This window comes from Symphodus melops, assembly GCF_947650265.1.
Source record: "Symphodus melops genome assembly, chromosome: 16".
NCBI classification, from domain to species: domain Eukaryota; kingdom Metazoa; phylum Chordata; class Actinopteri; order Labriformes; family Labridae; genus Symphodus; species Symphodus melops.
This window is the reverse complement of record NC_136706.1, coordinates 10098684-10122397: the sequence shown is the minus strand read 5'-3', so window position 1 is coordinate 10122397 and position 23714 is coordinate 10098684. Positions and strand designations below refer to the sequence as shown.

The 23714-nt window shown below is 39.1% G+C and overlaps 2 protein-coding genes across 2 annotated transcripts; one reads left to right on the top strand and one right to left on the bottom strand.

Annotated features, from left to right (window-relative positions):
* Positions 1-1059: 1059 nt before the first annotated feature.
* On the bottom strand, positions 1060-14208 carry LOC306837018 (calsenilin-like). The gene is made up of 10 exons (XM_079364450.1): positions 14119-14208; positions 13767-13841; positions 10065-10239; positions 3396-3520; positions 2616-2685; positions 2360-2430; positions 2115-2222; positions 1925-2029; positions 1745-1807; positions 1060-1662 (listed from the first exon to the last, which is right to left on the bottom strand). The coding sequence occupies exons 2-10, from the start codon at positions 13770-13772 to the stop codon at positions 1615-1617; spliced, it is 771 nt and encodes a 256-aa protein (XP_079220576.1). The 5' UTR covers positions 13773-13841; positions 14119-14208; the 3' UTR covers positions 1060-1614.
* Positions 14209-19039: 4831 nt separating this feature from the next.
* Positions 19040-22881, top strand: trim69 (tripartite motif containing 69). Its single transcript, XM_079363993.1, has 6 exons — positions 19040-19969; positions 20402-20497; positions 20799-21032; positions 21696-21718; positions 21814-21929; positions 22038-22881. The coding sequence occupies exons 1-6, from the start codon at positions 19334-19336 to the stop codon at positions 22580-22582; spliced, it is 1650 nt and encodes a 549-aa protein (XP_079220119.1). The 5' UTR covers positions 19040-19333; the 3' UTR covers positions 22583-22881.
* Positions 22882-23714: the final 833 nt, after the last annotated feature.

Here is a 23714-nt window from a genome sequence, read left to right as displayed (position 1 = left end):
CAGCAAAGATTAGAAAGATGATAAAACAGAAAGATGTTAAAGCAGCAGACATTGATTATTATTCTGTCTTATTATTCTGTCTTTCTTGGACAGAAGCATATCCTTATTTTTTGATCTTCTTCTCTTTTTTGTCAATATGGCAGCTCCACCAGGCTAGTAAACATGACTGGGCCTTGAATCTGGAGGGGCTTTTATTGAAAGTTTTACAGTATGTACTGTAAGAACCAGTAATCTGTGTTTAGCTTTAGATTTGCATCTTTAACATAGAAGCATGAACTTTTTTTTTCCAGTCTAAAAAAAAAGACATTTATGCCAGATAAATCCTAACAGCCCTTCAGATATGGTTTTACATGTTATACACGTATATTTAAATCATATGGAGTTATTATCATTGTGCAAATGATGAAAACAATAATAATCTGCTCATGTTAATTTACACTATATGCGCTTGAAGGAAGAGACATTGAGTCCATAGGAACAAACTGTATATTGGAAAAAGGAGATTTTCAGCTAAAACAAAACTGGAGTCCAAGAATTGCATGTGCATTTGTTTTGCTCAACATACCAAGACAGTGATGTTAGAAAACAGCAGATTTTGGAACAAGAACGACGATTGTTCTTCAAAAAAAAGAAAAAAAAGAGACTGGTTAAAGTTTAAAAAAAAAAGTGTGGGGGTGGAATATGTCCTAAGGGGACTTAAATAAAAGAACAGTTTTTCTGTGTGATGGTGCCATGTCTTATGAAACTATCTCACAGTGTCAGTCTGTTTAGTTTCATACATACAAAGGCTCAATACATTGATTTTTCCATTGAGCTATAATGGCATGTAGTTGGAGTTAAAGTTTCCTACTGAAGCTTTGAATTGAATGGAATTTAATAAAGCTGGTGTATCCCAGATGTTTACATTTCTACACTCTGTATTTTATCTTGAAAAGGCTCACCACTTTCTGTTCCCAGATCTCAGTTTTGTTCGTTTTCCCAGGAAAAAGAGTGCAAAGGAAAAAAAGATTATTGTTTAGATTATCTGCAGGTTCATTAAAAACGGATGGCTTCTCTTTGTGGGGAAATGGTGCTTTAAAAAAAGAACATGCTTGACTTATCAGTTTGTGAAGGTTTATATTTAGATCAGCATATTTTGGGACAACATGACAATGACTTGGCTTCACATTTATACAACAATCTAAACAACTTACAATCATAAATATTTCTTTACACTATTATACAGTAACAAATCACATATGCAAACTGTTATTTGCCGAGATGAAAACAACGAACCGTTGTGAGTGGTTCTTCACATGCTTTAAAAAGTTGTGCAAACACTCATGCTCGTCTGGCAATGGTGACGTCTTTATTTCACATTTATTTCATGTGCAACAACAAGAGTAAAACTGTCATGCAAAGAAACGTCTTCAAGTGATGTGGTGATTTCTGAACATCCCTCTGCATAGAACAGGTTGACAGGAAGAAACGGTGGTCGCCATTTTGTATTTAAATGTGTCAAATGTGTTGCATGACCCAGATTTGTCCTTTTCTCAGGATGAATTAAGTTATTTCAGGCCTGGGAGCTTGCGGCTGGAAGCACTGGCATTACTGATCCCCGTCCCTCTGCAAGAACTAGATGACATTTTCAAAGAGCTGCATGGAGGCCATTATATTTTCATCCTAGTATCAGAAGACAAAGACAGAAATGTTGTTGCTTGTTTAAAATGCATTAAAAAAAGAAAAGAATTGACGACAGGTTTACCTTTTGGCAGGTTTCTATAAATTCATCGATTGTCACCACTCCATCTCTGTTTCGATCCATCTTCTGAAAAAACAGCAAACATGTCAAGTGGAGATTTGAGATGACACACGTTTGTTATAATCTTAGTATCAGTTCTTTTTAAATGGTTTTTAAACTTTAATATATGGAGGCACTGTATACCTGGAAGAATCTGTCCACATGCTCAGATGGTGAATCGTCTCGTACACTGGGTAAAGTATACCTGCCCATCATGTCATAAATGGATGTCATTATGGCCATCATTTCCTGCAAGAAGCCACAGAGTCATATAGTACAGAAATAAGGACTATGAAGCACTTTTTGGTATAACTTCAACAGGTGATGATTGTACCTCTTTAGTAACGTAGCCGTCTTTGTTGATGTCATACAGGTTGAAAGCCCATCGCAGTTTCTCTGTGACGGAGCCTCTGAGCAGCACGGACAATCCAATCACAAAGTCCTATCAGAGAAACAGAAGTTTAATGACAAGCTCATTTTCCATAAAACATCTTGTATTTCCATTAAAACACATGCCTCCCATTAGAAATAAACAGAATATATGACTAAAGATATCACCGAATGTGCAGTTTAACTCACCTCAAACCTGATGGATCCACTTCTGTCAATGTCAAATGCATTGAATAAGAAATGTGCGTATGTGGTTGCATCTGAGAACAATCATTGAGAGGAGGGAAGAATTGGCTTTGCATGATTACAATTGTTATCCTACTCTTGTACCTGTGTCTACCTTACAAAGTTTACACATTTTGAATACTTACAAAGACACATTAGTCACTTCAAAAAAACCTTCAATGCAATTAAGCAATATGTTATCATTAGCATCATACTGTACCTCCTTGAGGGAAGAACTGTGAGTAAATGGTCTTAAAAGTTTCCTCGTCCACGAGCCCACTGGGACATTCCTGATAAGAAGGATCAAACACACACCATTTTAGTCGGTGCTGAAAGAACCGTCTTTAGCTGATTCCCTTAGTTGTTTTTTTTTTGTGGAAAATTTATATTTTGTGTCCCCATCTTTATTATTTATTTAGTTAAAAAAAAGTACTTTAATTACCGATAAAAGCATCATTGAGTGAGAAAATCAATCTTTCACAAATACCAATAGAGCACGAAAGCGTTGCTAATTAAAATACCCTGTTGTATGTTACACTATTCTTCATTTTGATGAACCCAATTAAAATCTAATAACAGAAAAAGTATTGTTCTTAATATTTTGCAAATATATTTTTCTTGTACGGATAATTTCCTTGGCTGCAGTACATAAATATGACCACAAGAGGGCAAGAGAGAAACATTCTTTCCAAAGGCAAAATCCTAACAGAGGATATCTGTGTTGTTTATTCTTTAGACCTCATAATGCAGTGAATCATCAGTGGTACAGTGACAGTTGTTAAGCAGCTATTGCAACAATTTAGAAAACAAACAAGCAACACTAGCAAAATAGTAACCAAGCCACAGAAAAACACAATCTATCACCAGGAGCGTCATGGAAAAAAAACATCGGTTTGTTTTTTTACAGGAACCATGAGAATATTTTATGACAGTTTTGTTTACTCTTTCTCACCACATCTCTATTTTCACTGGTCATGTCTGAATCAAAAGCATTTCCTACATTTTTGAAACCTCTGTAGAGCGACTGGAGCTCCTTCCTGGTAAACTGAGTCTGGGCCTGGAGCTGGTCGAGACCCTCAGGTTGGTGCCGCACCATGGAGAGCTCGAGGTCATTGTCACAGCTGTCTGTCAACGAGAAACAGAGGAAACAAGGGGTGGAGGAGGGACAGAGGGGGAGGAAGAAGGCCGAAAGCAGGGAGGGAGGACAGAGCGGAAAGACAAAAAAGAAAAAAAAAGGACGGAAGGGTAGGGTAGCAGTTGAAAATACTACAAAATAAAAAAAGATGGGCGGCAGAAAATTAAAATGACTGCACATAACTGAAAATGCTCACCATCTTAAGAAAATGAAGGTTCAAAATAAAACAGAGGGGTTAAAGGAGGAAGGTGAGACGAGGAAATGGGTGGGAGATACAAGATTGTAAGAGTACATTAAGATGACCCAACAGGAAATATTTACATTGATTCTGACAGATAAGCGAAACATAAGGTTAGTCAGAGGAATCTCACTTTGGTAAAATTGTTGAACAAAAACTGTAAGATTAATAATGCATTTTGCGGTGTCTAAAACAAGTCCCTTACAACTCATTTGTTGTAAGAATACTTAGAAAATGTCTTTTTTTTTTTTTTGGACCACAACCGACATCAATGAGTAAATAACTTCAGCCAATTCCTGCCAAAGTTGTGTCCTCAAAGTTGACCTATTATGCTGATCCCTCATTTTAAAACTCACATAATTATAGTGCGCCAATGCTGGATGCCTATACTAAAAGTGGACAATCGTGATGTAAAAATTTGAATTGCCCTCTTGGGGACAAATAACGTTTTTTTCAATTGAAATAAATATGTTGGAGTAATCCCAAAAGTCTGCAGAGTGAGCTCAAAGGCTTGTTCTGCAAATCACACAATAGAAACCAAGAATTTCAAGAGATGGCTTCAAGTCAGTTGAAACCTTTTTAGGCTCTTCTGTCAGCACTGGAGAGCAGCACTCCACTGGCAGCCCTGCAGCGTCCTGCCCACAGGAAGGCCTCCAGAGAGCTGGCCAATCAGAAGAAAGTGGATAAACCCTTTCAGAAGCTGAGAAAGGGTTTTTCTAGATGAAGTGTACAATAAAAAAAGGAGTTCTTTGGCTGCTCATCACATAACGCTACTCTACAGGTTTCATAATCTGACTACATGGAAGTTGAAAACAAGCATTATATGGAGATCCTGAGGAGTATAAGCATAGAACTCGAAGATGTAGGAGCATGAAGATGTATTTTAAAAACATCTTAATAATACATTAAAAGTTTTTTGAAAACAAAGTGTGGGTGATTTCAAACAGTATCACTAAATGAACAAAGCTTCATTTAGGTGTACATGTTAATCTCATTAGTAGCTCCTGTGTTCGACAAGCGTTCATGTGCAGTATAAAAATGGTTTAATTCTATCAGCAAACACTGACACTTATCAGTTCTGTGAAAAGATGAGAGGGGATGTCTTTCACAAAAACATTCAGGATGAAACGAAACAAAATATTTGATTTTCAGAGAAACGCCACCATTTACTCACCATCTTTACCAGAGCAAAACACAAATGTGATGTTGAAAGAAAGAAGTGGAGGACAGCCTGATAAAAGACTGATTTATTATTTTTAAGGCTGTACTGAAAACAATATGAGCAGGCTGATATGTCCCATGAAAGACCTTTTGAGAGAGATCTTTTCACAGTTTTTTTTTTCTTTTTTTTTCTGTTTGTGTTGCAAATATTTTGGCTCAATAATGAAAGAGCATCAGAGAAACACATGAGGTGGGATTTTAGTACTTGAAAGTTAATGATCAGGAAAATACAGAACAATTACATAAGTAAAAAACTGTTCCTATGATTTTATATCAGCATCGTTTAATTTGTTTCCAGAATACTTCAAGTGATGTCAAACCCTTCTCTAACCAACTTGTGAAATTCAAACTTGGCAAAGTCAACAGAAACAAATCACAAGATATTTTTTATAAACTGTTGTTTTAAATAACTAATGCTTCTCATGACAGGGTTTTAAAACATACAGTAAAACATCCAGAGTTAGTTTAAAAATAGGAACTGCAAATCTTACCGTCCAGAGATAAGGGCTCCCATACCCCAAACTGTTTGAGCACGACAACAAACAGACCTACAACAACAGCAATGGCGATTACTTCCAGCCCATCCAGTCCCATTGTTGCCTCGCATGAGAGGACTCCTTTTTACAAGCTTTGGGCAAAAAGAATAACGATATAAAACGTATACTGAATCTGATAGAGCAGCCTGTATCCACAATTATTATCTGCTACCAATCATCTTCTTCAGCCAGCTTCCTCCTTTTATCAATATTTTGCACAGGCATCAGCTCTTCTATTCACTTAAAAAAAAAAACTAGGACTTAAACCACTGACCACTTGCGGAAAAAAAGCTAATAGATTGACTTCTGAGCATCCTCCTGTAGGCAAACCGCCCTTACGTCCATTATTTGCTCTTGAAACATTTTTTAATTTCCCAAAGTTTTGATCTCCCATTATAGTCCAAAGCTATCGCCAATGGCAGATGATCCATCTCTGTTTCTGTTTGCCTGCATATCATGTCCTGAGGTCTGTCCCACAACTCCATCAACTCTGGGACTCCACCTCCACTCACTCCATCACCCATACTATTCTGAGCTGTGTGTGTGTGTGTGCGTGTGTGTGTGTGTGTGTGTTTTTGCGTGTGTTTGAGGTCATTACTAAAGGAATTTCTTTACTAATAGTCTCTGATTGACAGGCCACGCTGTCTTTTATTTGCTCAGTCATTTCAAGGATGTAAAGCTGTAAAACCAGGCATTGATCCACATTTGCTGATGACTGGGATATGAACAGCACTTAGGACGGAGGAGCCGGCCCTGCCCTGTGTGGCGCTGCCTGTGTCTACAGGGTTGTTCAGCAATGCAAGCGATCAATAACTGAAAGGGATTCTCTGTGCTGAAAAACATTGTGACCATTGTGACTATAAAACCAGTGCTTTGTTTAAGATGTTGTAGTTAAGAATAGTTAAGTTAAAGTGATTTATCTGCCTTCTAAATGTTCGTCACACCTCAGAGGTCAAACTTAGCCTCTGTAAAATCCTTCACATGATGTCCACACTGTGTTCTGAGGTTTGGTTTAAAAGGCTTGAAGTTGTTTAAACCCGAGGAAGTCTCTGCATGATTGTGTTGTGCTGTAAACAGTAAAGAAGTTAAGACTATAGTCAACAACTGATGACTCTGCACAACATAATGGACCCAGTTTAAGCAGGGTGGGAAGTTGGAGTGCAAATCAATTGTCCAGAGTTAAAATACTGGTCTTAGAACAAGCAGAGAAAGTGGGCCAGAAACGCATTTGGATACCAGGGGAGGGATTATGGAAATGGACTCATCTTTAATGACTGAATGTCTTAATCAGCTACTGAAACAAACTGGGATAGTGACACCCAAAATAACATGTATGATTCTCTAGCCTCTGTCCCAGAGAAATGATTTAACATGTCTCTGGTGTTCCCACCCATTTTTAAACACTGTGTTACAATTAAAGAAGAAGACACCTCGTGCCCAATGAAGTAGATTCCCAATTCAAATTAGGCATGCAAACTCCTGCACCCCTGTGGACACGCCCCTGCCTGAGTTCATCAATCTAGAAGCAGCCTTAACGTTAGTTGTAAAGTATTCAGATGAGGTGAAGTGATACACAGTTTAATTTACCAGTGCTGTTGAAGTTTTAACCAGCACAGATGGAATACCTCTTCGCCAATCAAACTTCTAGGTCAGTAAAGATGTTGGATTACGTAAAATAACCTAACCTGATATAAGATTGCTGACTGTAAACTGTGAGAATAGAGGCGGTGAAGTGAAAAAGAAACGGGGCATTTGGTTAATTATGATGTGTTTGTTCTACCTCCACAGACAGAAAACACACTCAGCCATTATAACACTAACATGCAAGATGCATGAGCTCATGTGGGAACAGTCTGCCATAAAAAATAATGTTGCATTACGCTGTTTAATGCTCCTTAAGTGCTGATCTATCTCTGTGCTTCTATTAAATACAGACAAGAATGAGGTGGCTTAAGCGTGCAAAGATGCAGACAGTGCAACCTTCAGCCTTAGCATCACGTTTTAATGCTGCAGTGAGAGCCACATTACAGCTCAGTGCTCGAGCCCATTCATCACAGACTGTCACACAAGTTCTTGTCAAACAGTTAAACACTCTGAAATTCGCGCTCTTCCTCTAGACTTTTTTTCCCCCAGTTCTATCCTCTTTCATTGAATTTGAGGCTTTTGGCTTCATGGAAAGAAAATACCAATACTGAGAAGATAAACAACACATACAGCTTGTATCGATCCATGGGTGTATCAGATGTTTTATCATATATGCACAGCTGACAAACATTGTTTTTTTTTTTTGATAAAACATGATAAATATATTCCTTTATCATCCAAAAAATCTAAAAAAAAAAATCTGTTTTAAGAAGAAATCAGATAATTAATTGAAGAGTATCGTAAAAGTGTTCCTGTTTGTTTTTTAAAGTGCTCTATTCTCAGTTTGATTTAAGTATAAGGCAAGAGTGACATTATAAGTGCAAATGTCTAGACGTCTTAAAACATTTGCTCTCTGATCTAACACATACTCTTTATATTATTTATATTTTTATAACTGTGTCACTTTCAGCAACAGTGTGGCCTGCCAAAAAAGGAAAACATTACCGCTGTGACACAGGAAGTGACGATTCTTTCGACCAATCATCGGTTTGAAGTGTGTATAGTTTCACCCTTAAGGGTCGGATCAGTACACTTAGAACTCCAACAGAAGGGTCGAAAAAATAAGACTGTGGAAACTCAGCTTTGGGATCAGTGTCTTCGTGTCTCAAGGACATTCAACAAGAGCTGAAGATTAAACCTCCAAACTTTTGGCTGAGAGACCACTGACTCACCTCTGAACCACAGCCACCCAACCTGTATTTCTTTTTTTTCTTTTTCTTACATACACGTGTTATGTGTTTAAGCATGAGGAAATGTAGTTTATGCATTGGAGCTGGGTTTGAAGAAGATAGCGTACATATTGTTTCCTGAGCTTATTCTCTAAGGGGAACTGCTAATAACTTTTTTTCCATACAGGGTGATCCCAGGCTAATGATGAAAGAGGGAGAGACAGCGTGGTTAGGGTCTTAATCCATTAACATTTTATCATTGTTTACAATAATTTAGCACAGAGGGGAGACTCTCCATTTTTTGAACTTATTGCTTTCTGAAGTCTAATGGAGGTGAATGAGGCTCTGTATATATTTGCATAAAGAATGGAAAGTGAGATATTTACAAATGGACACTGGAGAAGCATTTGGAGCTGTATCATCTGGCCATGTTTGAAACCCTGTGCTTAGAGCTTCCAATGTTATATCAACGAACACCATGCATGATACCAGGTGTAAGGTTGCTATAATGTTTACAGTCCAGTAGATGGCAGACAAGTTGCGTGGTGAGTTGCTAAACCCCCATATTTCCAGATTAAAAACAAACAGTCCTGATACATAAAACATCCTTTATAATGATGTTTTTGAATGTGTACTCGGTCACTCCAACTGTTGATGCACTTCAAAGGTGTTTTTCATAAAAGGTCAAGATTTTCCTTTTTTTTTTTAACATGTCCAAATGAGGTTTGAATTCTTTTGTTCTAGGTGATGTTAGCCATGAGAACACATGTTCTGCTACTGTTTTCACCAACATGGTCATCTGTCTGCTTGCAGAGAGGGAAGTCAACAGTAAACGAGCCTGGATGTTAACAGAGAGCCGTTTCTGGAAGCTGCACAAACGATTCTGTCTGCTCATCACAGCGTTTTTTAACCACACAGATGAAAGCATCTGAGGACAAATTAATCTAACTCTTCAAAGACATTGTTTCTGCTCTTAAAAGGATCTGTGTGATATTGCATGGACAGATTGCGGCCCTGCCTGTCGAGTGCATGCTTACAGCTGACTGCCCCACAGCAGGATAATGTCAATAATTTAGATCAACCCACAAAATGGGGGCATGAAGGAAGACACTGTGCTCTTCATCTTAAAAATATGCACCCCTGTCTTTTGTGATACATTAACATGGTGAAAATGCCCAAACATATTTTCCAATTGTCTATTTATTATTTCTTTTTAAAGCATATATTTTTCACTGCTGATTGAGACAAGGCCTTAAGATGAAATCTTTTTTCTTTCTTATTTCTCAGAGGTATAGTGGGCATACAAAAACAAAACAACAACATCTCAGTACGTTTGCTTTAGAGAAGGAGGAGAGAGAGAGAGAACAGTTGATGAGCGAGCATGACATGTGGGTGAAAAAAAATACTGATTCGATGAAGCAGCGGAGATAGAAAGGGGTCCATTGGACGAGTGATTAGATGCTGAAATAAAGTGGCATTTTCTAAAGAGAGGGGTCAGCGCTGTAAACACTCAACAGAGAAAAAGGAAGGGCAAGAACACGTAGACAAATATAGCAGATACTGTATATGAAGTAGATGTTGCAAGTGCACGCTTTAAAATTCATGGATTCTGTAGAACTGAATATTGAACGCCTGCAGCCCTGCTCTGCTGCGAATCTCTCCTCGCTTGCCTGTATTGTTTGTGGGATGTTCGCACATGTGTATGTGTTTATGTATGTACCAATACCTGGTCCTTGTTGCTTGGTACTGTCAATAATCCACTTGACGAGGCAACACTTCATCAGAGATTTACGTGTGAGCCGAGGTTTCTGCCACTTGGGGCCCTCTGTCTGTACAGGAGGCGTTGGGTCTTTCCCGTTGGCGTCGGGCAGCAGACCGCCATCCTTGCTCTTGTCATTTCCCTGAGGAGAAGAGAATATCAAAACAGTCCACAAAGGAGAAGTTTCTTTGTAGGCAAGGTAAGTATAAACTAAAGGGTTGCGTTGCACCCGCCTCAGGCAGGAAGGCACAAAACTAAATGGTAATTTCTTCACAGGAGCCAAAATTATGAAAAAGTCAAATAGAAGTCGCTCCCCTGTTTTGTTCTTTATTCTGTCTCTCAGCTGGGCATCCCAATATATTTTCCGTCACCTTAGCAGCATGGATTCTTTGTAATCAACTATTTTGTTTTAGACTAAAATATGTCTTTAAATTTTTTTAAATGAAGACAACCAAACTTTTCTTTAGCCTAAAGTGGCACCACTAAAGTTCACACCTATCTGTTAAAATATCTGAAAATGTTTTGAGTTTTTTTGGAATTCCACCTGGTGCAATCATGAATCGTAAAAATTAAAATGTTCCAAAGAGGGACTTTAAGGTTGTGTTGATTTTGGCGCCCCCTGTGGAAAAAGCTGTAACAAAGGCAGTTTTTGGCAGTGTGCTGCTGATCTTCTTGTCAGACCTGCTGGCAGAAGTAAAAGGCCTTAAAAGTGACTGGTTAACTCTTCCTCTTGATGGTATAGTTCATATAAAAGTCTAATCAGTTATTTATCTTTAAAAGATTAAATACTTCAAAGTCCAGACACTTTATTCCAGTTCCCTGATGTGTTATCTTTTTTAGTAAGAAAGTTTAGTAAGTAAGAAATGATGTAATAATTAAAGAATAAAATGTTACTTGATTTAGTCTGATGTTTTCCTTTTTTAAACAGAAAGTTCCAGTCGAGATTAAACTCTAATCTGCCACAGAGTCCTGGTCTAGAAAGCAGTTCCAGCAATTTATTACAAAAAAAAAAAAAAAAATCATAGATCTTCTAAAAAGCAACACTGACAAAGGACGTGTCTAAGAAAGAGAGCTAGTGATATCCAAAACAACATGATGCCTTTTAAGGTCTTTAAGTTGTTCAATTTTAAAGGACAGTGAAATGTAGGCTCCAGTTTCCAGTTGTTTTGACATCAACTTCTCTTCCCACACTAGACGCACACGCACAGTTCTTTCACCCGTTTAATATTTCAGAATATAAGTCACACTTCCATTTCTAGAGGCGGTACATTTAAATAGCACAGCCAGTGTATACTGTAAAATAATAAGGAGGATACTGTATGATGATGACACTGATGCTTTCAGGGGCTGGTTCTTTTTTTAATATTTTCTCAGGCATTATCGTCATGTTTTTATTTTTCCCTAATAAGTTCAGTGTGAGCAATATTTAATTCATTGTATTATACACAGTCTCATCTTATTGGTTTAGTTTCAACTCAGGCTTCTTCCTTTTTTGTTGTTTGTCTTTGGTGCCTCTTTTAAATGTTCTTTCCTCCTTTTCTTTGCATCTGAAATCTTTCCCTTGCTTGTGATAAAGGCTTGTATAAATAAAACAGCTTCATATAAGAGCTCCCTGAGAACGTGATGTAAAGAGTTTGTAGAGAACATAGACAGAAGGACTATCTGGGGAGCGTCTCTGTCCCCTCGGTCCCCTATTTGAATATGAAGAGATGCCAAAGCATACAGGGCATGGAGAAGTCGCTCAATAATTCACACTCTATGAAACAGCATCAATAAAAGATCAGAGCAGGCTGCCATGCTGAGGTTAAAGATGACAATAGTCAAACCTGAACATTGATCATCCAAAAACCACATCAAAATGGACGTAGATAGTCCACAGCAGTCACACTGCTTGAATGACTCAATCAGATAATCAGATTTAGAAAGTTATAAAATACTGGTCATACCTCATCATTTGTGAACTATCTATGACTTTGTGTTTTTGAAAGCAGCTTTAAAGATCTGAAGAGAGAGAGAGCCACTTTTGGTCTTAACATCAGAGCGCTGCATTATTAAAAAAGAAAGAAGCCCAGTGTGCAGAGTCGTGTGATGCTTTCTTTGATCATCCAAGTCATCCCTGTAGGTGATCGTCCTCCACTGATCATCACATATGTTACTGTACCTTTACGAACGCACACACACACACACACACACACACACACACACACACACACACACACACACACACACACACACACACACACACACACACACACACACACACACACACACACACACACACACACACACACACACACACACACACACACACACACACACACACACACACACACACACACACACACACACACACACAAAAAAAAATCTTGAATCTACGTCTATTTTAAAACTTTGATGCATTATCTTTTATTCTTTTCCCACATGGCATAAGCTTATACTGGTAAGACTCACATCAAAACAAAAACAGTTCAAGTTCATGTTCATGATGCATTTAAAACAACACTCTTTAAAGTTTGAAATCATGAGTTGATTCCAATACCTCACATAGGTCCGATTTGAGGTATGTCTTCTATTTTGTGCTCATTTATACTTGAAGTTCACAGCATTTCAGAGTCAAGTATTCAAGATTTTACACCACTACTTAGCTTATATGAGCGTCAGTCAGAGAGCTGTCATGCCCATTCTGGAGAACCTGCAGGTTTTTTAAAATTTCCCCTTTTTTGGTGAGAAGGACCCATTGACCTCACTCTAACTTATCCCCCCATAATGTTGGCTTGCATGACGCCCCTGGCTTCGATCACAAGGTATCTTGTTGGTGGAGGTTTCAGATCCAAAATATTTATGAATATATATACTAAATATGTGAATAATAAATCAATTATTATTACTTTTTTTTAATACACTTTATTGATCCAGCAAGAGAAAACACACAAACAGTATCCTATGAACATGCATTAATGTAGAGGTCTCAGAGTGAGGGGGCTGCCCACAGCGAGCGCTCCAGAGCATTCTTGGAGTTCGGTGCTTTGCTCAAGGGCAACCTCGGCATTGCTCAGGAAGTGGACTGGCAAATATCCAGCAACTAGGTAAATTTCCGTGCCGGAACTTGAACTGGCAACCCTCCGGTTCTCAACATAAGCCGCTACAGACTGAGCTATTGTTGCCCCATGAATAAATAAATTACTAGATTAAAGTTTAAACTACTGAAAATAAACTTGATAAATTTAGCCTCAGATCAACAAGACTACAACTACAAGATCAAAATCAAGCAAGCATGTTAAAGCTACAATGAAAAAAATGTAATCTTTAGTAGACAAAATGTTGCTTATAAAGACCTAAAGCTTGCAGAACTTGTACAGTAGGAATACTTTAACTGTTATTATCCTTAAGCATTCAAGCTTATACAAAAAGTATCACCATAGTCCATACATCACTGGTGAAAAAATGCGAAACACAATTAAATCCATGGCTCAATAGTTTTTCTTTAATGTTAAATTAGTTTTTAATAACTTAAGCCTCTGAAAAATAAGAAACCATCTTCAAGTTGGCAGCTAGGGACCTCAGGTGGCTTACACTTAGCATACGGATGGGAATGCATGATTTAAGTCATAACTGTGCATGCTAGTTGAAGCAACAAGTCAATTAAAGCATGAAACATGCATACTGCACCTGCATTGTATCTTGATTTGAATGGTAGGAATATCGCTGCAATGAATCCTGCTCGACTGGCGCTCCTTCAGTGATCTGCAGCAGCATGTTCAGAGAAAGAGAGGTAGAGAGAGCGAGCGAGAGAGAGAGAGAGAGACAGAGAGAGAGAGAGACAGAGAGAGAGAGAGACAGAGAGAGAGACAGAGAGAGAGACAGAGAGAGAGAGAGACAGAGAGAGAGACAGAGAGAGAGAGAGAGAGAGAGAGAGAGAGATGGGGGGGTATTAAGGAGGAGCAGAGCTGCTCACAGTCTTCTGCAAAGGATTAACACTCTACAATTATCATTATAGCTACAGATTAAGAAACACACAAACCTTAAGGGTCTGGAAGAATCTTATGATTCAGTCAGTCAGTCAGTCAGCGATCTGCAGAAAAGAGCATCAGTCCTCTCAACAAGTGATGGGAGGGAAACAATTTATAGAGCGACAGAAGGAGCGATGACTTCACAAGGTCCTTACATCATGACACATTTTATTAGAAGTGCCAGACATATTATAACCTGCCAATTCAGACTGCTCTTACAGTGTACATCTCTAAGGAAATTAAACCGAATTGCAGTGTTTCATGAAGCAGAAGTTGCTGCTCTGTGTGCTTTCTGCAGGCATAATAAAAGGGGGAGTTTTATTTTTTTTTTAGATTTGAAGGGTGCTCAGTTTTGTGACTGTCTTATTGCAGAAAAGGATCAAAATGACACTAAAATGTCAAACTGACACCAGTTTATTAACATACTAAATGGTTTCTTTTTGTGCTTGCGAGGGGAAAAGCAGACAGAATGCAATATCCTGAGAATTTTCTTTTATTAAAAGTAGCAGGCTGTTCCTTGTTTGGTGTTCCCTCTAAGACAAGGTTCAATTAGATGGAAATGTTGTTTTTAATGCGTATTTTAAAACAAAGAAAACCACAAATCTTTCCCTCACTTTTAAACAAACATGAGAATGATGATTTTATGTTTTATTCAAATCACAATAATAATAATAATGTTAATATGTTGAAGAGCTGAAGTATTCTTTTATTTTGACCTTGATCTGTGACATTATCGCCCAATCAAACAGTCAGTGCATGCTGTGTGCAGTGCACCTGCTTCTATCCAGTGTCACATTAACTCTAAACGAAAATGAATACGAGCGTTCCCAAAATACACTCTGACATCGTCTCTGCATTAGTCTAAGTGCCTCCCCTCAAATCCTATGAAAGTCATGAGGAAGGAGAAACAACAAAAAATTACTGAGAAGAAGTTCAACAAAGGAGGAGAAAGCATTTTACATGTTTTTTAAGTGATAATCTTGTTAGTCCGAAATATAGAAAATTGTGCCACATGTAAATATAATGAAAAAACTGTCTGGTTGTACCCACGGTCATATTTTGGCTTACATTACTAGAGATTAGTTAAACACCTAGTTTGCAAATGACAGATGTTGTCCATATGGCAGGATTAACATGAGAGCCAAATGATAGAAATTCTAAAATAAAATCAAAACAATTCATTTAATAATCCCTTTGTTTCAAAAACTCTCTGTTTAATGAAATAGTTGTGTATGATATGGCTTCCACTTCAAAACCACCATCATCCAAAGTGTAGACATTCAATATTTCCGTACCGTCTGTCCTTGTGCCTTATCTTCCCCAGGTCTGTCTCACTCCTGCAGACGCTGAGGTTATTTTTAGCCTCTCAACTTCCAGAGCCTTCAGCTTCCCAGATGCCTTAGACATCAGTTTAGGGTTTAATTGAAGGTGTGTGTTGGGTGCAGATATCACACGTGTGTGTGTGTGTGTGTGTGTGTGTGTGTGTGTGTGTGTGTGTGTGTGTGTGTGTGTGTGTGTGTGTGTGTGTGTGTGTGTGTGTGAAAGAGACAGAGTGTCTCAATCCAATTTGTTTGTGTGTATCTTTAGTGTTTTAGATGAAATAACCCTAAAATACTACAAAATGAGTCTAAGCCATGTTTCATTTGTATGTAGTCTTGATAGCTAACTCTAGCATGCTAACAAGCTGCCAATGACATGTTAAGTTTCTCATGCTTTGCAGACTAACAGTTGACCATGTCCAGATTTCTTAGTGTAGCACGTCACACAAACTATCTGTGAGGAAAATACATGTTAAGAAAGAACAGCGAGGACAACCAACTGAACAATAATGCTATCTGTAGAGTCGTCAATGGCACGGCTAAAACACAGTAGCTACACATCATGATTTGCTTTTTTGAGATTTATATTTTAATATTTTCAGTGTTTAGATTTCATTTCCTGTTTTAATTTGTATTAATCCATTGCATTGCTTAAATCCCTGTATTTTTCTAATTTGTGTCCTTGTGTTTCTCTGTTTGTTGTGTATTTAGTTTACACAAGCTGTTACGTGGTTTATATATCTGTGTGAGTGTAGTTTTCTATCATGTCTAGTCTTACTTCCTGTCTTTGTGGTTTCTGTCCACAGTCTGGATTTAAAAGAGTTTAGTGCATCAGGAGAATTGGTATCTAGATTCTTGACTTTTATTGCATAGGGCTCTCAAGTCTCACGTACGGGACGTGAGTACTCATTTAAACCTGTTCACATGCTCACACCTTGCATTTCTTATACAGAGAAATGATCACAAGGCTTAAAGTACTCCGGTAATGTGCCGGATCTTGGGCACGAGTGGAACAAATACATGATAAAAAATAAATACGTGGGAATTTGTTGTGAACGTGCTTGACGATGTTCTGCAAGTGACGTAGCCCTCGTTCTCAAACTAACAAAAGTAACTAGTCAATCAGAAACAGAGTGGCGCGTTTTGGCAACACTCGAGATCAATTAACTTTGGAAATTCTGCAGGGCTGAAATAGTGCAAAAGCACTACAACTTTCCAGTCCACGGCTATAAAAGTATGCAATCTTTTTTGTGTGAACATTTGTCTGTTGAACACAGCATTTTTAAAAAGATTGATATAACTATAACTATAACTATAACTATACAGTTTTGCAGAGGAGGAACGAATTGATGCTTAAAAACTGATCAGAATGCAGGAAAATAAATTTTAGGTGCTCAACCCAACCCAACCCAACCCAACCCAACCCCCACCACCGCAGCCAAAATCTCACTCTGATTCAAAACTTGAGAGCCCTGTATTCAGGCAGCTTCTGGTTTAGTATATCTTAATTATTCAATGCCATTGAAGGTGTAATAAAAGACATCCACTTCATTCACCCTCTGCTGCACTCCACTCAAATTTTCCCGACCCCAGAGGTTTACTAGAATATTAACACCAAGGAATTCAAACAGTTTAATTAACTCAACAATCCTAATCTATCTCCTCGGTTAATTAACTTTCTGCAGCCTTGAGCCGTCTTTTTTGTTTTTGTTTTACTGGGGACCACTAAAGGTTACAAGTTAATTATACTGTCTGCCATCCATTAACTCGATTTGCTGCAGAATCCTGAGTGAACGTGGATTACAGCAGATAAAAGTTTTATAGAATTGTTGCCTTTTTTCTTGCCTTCATGTTACAGTCACTGCACATCATTACTAATGCAACACATCTGACATGATGTACTGCGGCATGGCTGGTTTTGATGGATCACGTTCACCTTGTGTAACAGCACACAGATTTATGTGATACTGTACATTTAAGTATGACCTGTGTTATACAAAAAGTAAAGATATTCAAGAAGAAAAGACAAACACTAACATGACATCAGATACTTTGATCTGCGTAGAAAAATCGCATAACTGTGCTGTTTAACTTTGCTAATAAGTAAACATATAGGGGACACAACTTCATTCAAAGACAGCAGTGTAAGTTATGTGAAATTGATGTTTTATGAGTGGAACACAATTCTAGTTTCCTTTCTTTGTGTTTGCATATGCATTGCGTTTAACTACAACAAGTGACGTAGCATAAAGGTGGTGCATTGGCCTTTCTCTTAGTACATCTGCGTGAAAGCAATTACAGTATGTTTGTATTCTGTGTGGAGACATTCTTTGCAAAATATCTGTCTGTAAAGTGATTGGTGAAGAAGGAACTTGTCAGTCCTACCTCTGACCAATCACAGGTATGGACATATCTTTTCACTTTTTTGCTGATAATGTACAGATTTACACGCCTTTGGAATGCCAACTAAATCCAAATAAGACTGAGGTCACTGTGTTTGGAGAACCTGGTGTAGCAGAAACGTTTAGTCCTCTTGCTGTTAATGTGAAAACATCTTTAAAGAGTCTTGGTGTGCCCTCTGATCATGTTTTTCACTTTGGCAAACATAATTATATGCACTGTTTTTACCAACTCAGACTTACAGCCAAAATAACATCATACCTCCCTGAAAATGATCCAGAGACAGTAATACATGCATTCATAACATCTCTTACTTGGTCTGTACCAGGACTTGAGAACAAATGACCCTCCAAGACCCAACCCATGTCCCTACAGGCTGCCACAGATCGGAGAACCTTTACAACGTTTTATCATGAACGTCCACAAAAATCACTATTCATTTATGTTTTAAATATATATGTTAGAGACAAATATTTGTCCTTCAATATTTATTTATTTAAATTTTTGTTATTGTTAAGTCTTCTCCCTCTCAACTGTATTGCACTGGACTTCTTTGTGAATTTTCAGTTACAGTATATACACCAGATGTCACTGTTGTCCAAAACAGTCTGTCAGAGGGCTGCGAAATTGCTCACTGAAAGAAGGATACACATTTTTTTTATGTATTACAATACACTCTCGCCAAATACACTAAATATCTAAACAATATCCTGATATGTATCAGAACTCTTTTTCCATGAACAAGTCGCATAAAAACAAAACAAAAAAAACCCACACAGCTTAAAGATGCTTTCTTTCTTCCCAGGCTGATGTTTTAACCTTAAGGGAACAAGCTGTAAATATCTGTTAATAATAAGGTCATAGGTTAAGAAACACAAACACACACACAAACACACACACACACACACACACACACATAGCAGTATTTTTGTTTGTCTATGGTGGAGCTTTCCTCCTCCAGGTCTTTGTTTAAATCTTAATGATCTTGTTTTCTCGTCAGCAGCGATGATTACTTACTGGGCAGAGTCTATGTCCATAAAAAGAAGCAGGAAATCTGTTTCTGCCCAAGGATTTGTTGCTCTCACTAGGTAACACACTCACACGAGCACAAACAAACACACGCAAACACATTTGAAAGTCATGTGGAAATAGATTTTACTTTTTTTGGTTCTTAGTGTACAGCAGATTAGGCGTTTTGTGACTCAGTATTTGTGGCAGCCAGCCAGACTTTACAAAACAAACACACCAAGGATAGAATATCCACAGTCCGCCTTGGTTTCCTGAACTGTGACGTCAGTTTGGAGGGAAAAGGGGGGCCCATTGAGATCCCCTCACTATCTGCTGAGGATGTGAGAGGCTGTGTCTCAGTTTGCACCACCCCCTTAATTTCCCCACAATCAACAGGAAGACTGGAGGCCCGGGAGAGCGGTCGTACTCTGCAGGAGAGGAAGGACGTAGAGGTCCAGCTTTACGCTTGAAACAAAGGAAAAACCATCAAGGCAAAGGAATGAGCAAGACTCAGAAAGAAGTGAAGAAAATCCAGTCGGCTTACCTGCAGAACTTGGAGAAATTAAACCAGGGCATAAAGCAAGAGAAGAAAAGTTGGAAGCCAATGGAAGGAGAGTTTGTTGTGCAGACAGCGATGGAAAAGCTCCGACAGCCTCCCATAGCTGGAAAAGTCACCAAAAGCTCAGCTCACAGAATAAGCAGAGATCTGACCTGCTCCATATGCCTGGATCTCTTCAAGCAGCCCATGTCTCTGCCATGTGACCACACCTTCTGCAAGAACTGCATCGAGGGGTACTGGACCGGTCCCAGGGGCTCTGCACAGGGGGGCACGGGCTCCTGCCCTCAGTGCAGGAAGGTGTACCCCGGGCAGAGCTACAGGCCAAACCGCATCGTGGCAAACATTGTTGAGAGCTACTGTCAGGGCTTGGAGGAAAGCGGGGCTGCAGCCTGCCTACCAGATGTTGGGGTGCTGGAGAGGGTCCCTGCCCCGGTCCCCCGCTGCAGCAGACACAGAGAGGAGCTGAAACTTTACTGTGAGGAGGACCAGGAGCTGGTGTGTCTGGTATGTGGACTCTCTCAGGAGCACAGGAATCACACCATGGTGTGTGTGCAGGAGGCTGAACAAAAGTACAGGGTGAGTAAAGCTTTAAGTAAACAGCACAATGTCAAGACATTCCCATTCATTTGTTTCTAAAACAATTACACAAAAGAATGTATTTCAGGAATTCTGCATATTTATGGAACTTTTGTTTTACCGTTGATGTTGTTCAGTGAACTCATTTTTCTTCTTGAAACATTGATGTAAAAAAATCTCTTTTTTTCGGGTGCAAGTGCTTCTTTTCTGAATTTATAGTTCTTGTTATGAATCAGTCAATATAATTAATGTCAACATAACATGTGCGCCACTGTTTCAAATACGCAGTTAATTAAAAAGGACAGATTTTTTTTACTTGTAAGGACTTTGAAATATGCATCTTTCTGTGGATCCTGTGAAAATACAAACGAGTCAATTTGTTACAAGTTTGTTCCGGGTCAGTTTGCACTGATGCTGTTTCTGTCCTGTCAGGCCTCTCTGAACAGCTCCATGGATTCTCTAAAAGTTGAGCTCAACACAGCGCTGCAGTATGACAGGGAAGCTGAGGAAGAAGTGAAAAAGTTGAAGGTGAGAGGGAAAATGCACAAACATACTGAACACCTGAAGTCCCAGATAGAAAAGACGTGTGTTAAGTTATCACGTAACTTATGCAAACAAGATATTTTTTGACTTTTTGGGACTTCAGGGGCTTTATACAAACATCCCCTAACAGCATGAATATACGTATAAAAACCAATCCATTAATGTATCTTACTTTTGCAAAAATAAACCAAACCAAACCTTTAAAATTGATATAAACGGGTTTCTAATGCTTCCGTATTGGTGTTCATGCAAACACTGTTGTGGCTCCCTGTGACCCTGACATCAGGAGCACACTGCTGACCTGAAGCAACGCATTGAGGCCCAATTCAGCGACTTGCACCAGTTCCTGTACCAGGAGGAGAAACTGCTGCAGGTGAAGCTGAAGACTGAGGAGCGCAGGGAGCTGATCCGCCTGGACGAGCACAAGGCCCTGCTGTGTGTGGAGATCTCTCGTCTGCAGAGAGCTGTGCACGAGATTGAGGACAAGCTAAAGGAACAGGACGCCTTCACTCTGTTACGGGTATATGAGCTTCATAAACAATAAAAACAGCACATATGGAAGTTATTAGAGAGCATGATGAGTCAGCTCTGGCGATGGATAAACAAGAAATGCTGAGCTGTTAGAATCAAACTTGTTTCTTTCCAGAAGCGTCTATTTCATATTGAAAAAGGGAGCCACATTTCTTAAAGTGGATGAAAGTTAGTTTAACATCATTCTGTTTAGATTTGGTGCAAAAAACAACAACTTCAAAATTTACATTCAAGATTTCAATAGACACACCAGGGTGTGCCTAGTTTGGCTTTTCTGTGTTAGTTTATACAGCATTCCTGAAAGCCTTAAAACCATCTATGCAGGAATATCCAAGAGTACCCTTTGACCTACTGGTAAAAATGTTTTTACAGTTTCTACTCTGAGAATAACAAAAGATTTTCGCAGTTAGTGCAGACAGGATGTAGGCCAGTGATCTCACCCGTTGATCTGGAGGATTAGGAGTTTAGTTGAGGCACAGGGCCAAGCTCAGGGCCACGGCTGCGGGACTTTCCCCCGGCCACAGGGAGATCCCATAGGGTGGGATCGTGTGAGCTCAGACATTGATGTAATGTGGAAAAAGCTCTATCGTCTTCTAGATACAACAAAACTCATCACCACGTCTCCTCTTTTTATTCCTTTGTCTCATTTCAGAGCATTAAAGTCCTGCTCCAGAGGTGAGCTGGGAAGAGTTTCTTGTCATTACTTGAGTATGAGTAGATTTTGTTTTTCTGGCTCTTCGTCCTGTTCTGAATGTGTTTGTTGTTTCCAGACCTTCGCTGAAGTTTGAGAAACCTGTGTTTACACCCCCAAGTCTTTGCGAGGGTCGGTTTGCAGGACCCCTGCAGTACAGAGTGTGGAAATCCATGAAAGGAAGCCTTTATCCAGGTACATGTAGGCCCCATCGCCCTTAAAAAAATTAAACTATAAAGACCGAATGGCAAAAAAACCAACAACAAACAAATCATTTCAATATTTTTTTGATCTTGTTTTTAGTTCCAGCAGCCATCACTTTTAACTCCATCACAGCCAACCCCTGGCTCAGCCTCACCTCCTCCCTGACCTGTGTTCGCTACCAGACCTTCAACCACGCCGTGCAGGACAACCCCTACAGGTTTAATGCTGCCCTGTCCCTGCTTGGAAGCCAGGGCTTCACCCATGGGCGCCACTACTGGGAGATCGAAGTTTACAGCAGCACAGTCTGGACTGTTGGAGTAGCTCGGGAGTCGGTGCCACGAAAGGGGGTCATCAAAGCTCTCCCAGCAAATGGCTTCTGGACTCTCTCCCTTTCTTATGGGATACAGTACATGGCAGGAACTTCACCCCCCACTGTACTGTCCCTGGAGGAACCATTGGCCCGGATCGGGGTGTACCTGGACTACAAGAGGGGCCTGGTTTCCTTCTACAATGCAGAGTGCATGACACACCTGTACACCTTCAGGGAGAACTTCACTGAAACCCTGTACCCCTACTTCAACCTGGGTTTTCTGGATAAAGTGCATGAGAATGAGCCTCTCAAAGTTTTCTTGCCAAAGATTTAAAAAAACAAAACAAAAAAAAAACAGCAAAAGTATAATGACAAGGCTAAAAGTATATATAAAAACATTAAAAACCAGTTCTATCTCTTGTTAAGAGTAGGAAACAACAAGGGATCTTTTTAAAATATCTGATGTGTAACATACATAAGTTAGGGGATTTTTTGGGCAGGAAAGTCTCATCAAATGCCTGATGTGCTGGTTGCATTTTCTTCTTCCCTTACTTTATCAGCAATGCAGAATACGTTAGCAGGTTATCACCACCTGTTTATCAGTAGAACAGTGTTATCCCAGAGCAGGAATTGTGTTTTCACCCTGAAAAATGTGCTGCTCCACAGCACACCTCGAGGTCTGACACCCCACAGGGAACCATTAACTTACATTTTCCATGCACTTTGTTCAGTTTGTAGACTGAATCTACTGCCACACATTTCATTTCAGAGAAGCTGGGCTTCAATGAAGAGAAAGAAAGTGTCTGGTTAACTGGTGCAGAGTGCTATTATTATTATTATTACTGTCGTTATTATTATTATTATTATTGTTCTAACAGATTGATACGTTTCTTCTGCATGACTTTAACACTTACAGCTTTACACAGTGGAATTTACCAACTTGTGAAACATGTGCATCATGTTTAAGTTGATTATATGGTGTCATATCATAATTCTAGTGGTTTTGACTAGTTCAGGACCGTGGGACATATTAAGCAACAAGAGTTGAGTGTCTGTTTTGTATGTATCAATTTTGATTTCTATTTGACATGTGGTGCTAAATGCCTTTGACTTTAACCACTGAGCTGATCCAATATGCAGCCGCCAGTATTACACTTGCAGGATTATATGGGTAACATTTTAATAAACGCATTTCTTGAAATCTTTCTCCCCAAACTCTGCTTATTCAAGCATTAAAAGTAAAACGGGAAGTCCTCGTCCATACTGCTCTGAATAAAACTCCCTTGGGTAAGTACTGGAAAACATAATCCCAAAGCCTGTAGCGCTCAGGTGGTTAATTCCTATGTAAGACTGCAAGCATAGGCTGCAGTTCCTTACATAGTAATTGGTGGCATGTCAATTCAAAGTGGCAACCACCTGTGTTGAAAAATGAAGTGCAAAATCCTGCAGTTTGTCGAGTGTCCACA

Bases quoted from the DNA above. Each gene is read 5' to 3' on its own strand.
- LOC306837018 (XM_079364450.1), bottom strand. The intron at 2,030-2,114 runs GTACAATCATCA...GGCTTCTTGCAG, and splicing joins ACGGCTACGTTACTAAAGAG to GAAATGATGGCCATAATGAC. The intron at 1,663-1,744 runs GTAAACCTGTCG...TTCTGATACTAG, and splicing joins TTATAGAAACCTGCCAAAAG to GATGAAAATATAATGGCCTC.
- trim69 (XM_079363993.1), top strand. From the start codon at position 19,334: ATGAGCAAGACTCAGAAAGAAGTGAAGAAAATCCAGTCGGCTTACCTG. The intron at 19,970-20,401 runs GTGAGTAAAGCT...CTGTCCTGTCAG, and splicing joins AGGCTGAACAAAAGTACAGG to GCCTCTCTGAACAGCTCCAT. The intron at 20,498-20,798 runs GTGAGAGGGAAA...CCCTGACATCAG, and splicing joins AAGAAGTGAAAAAGTTGAAG to GAGCACACTGCTGACCTGAA.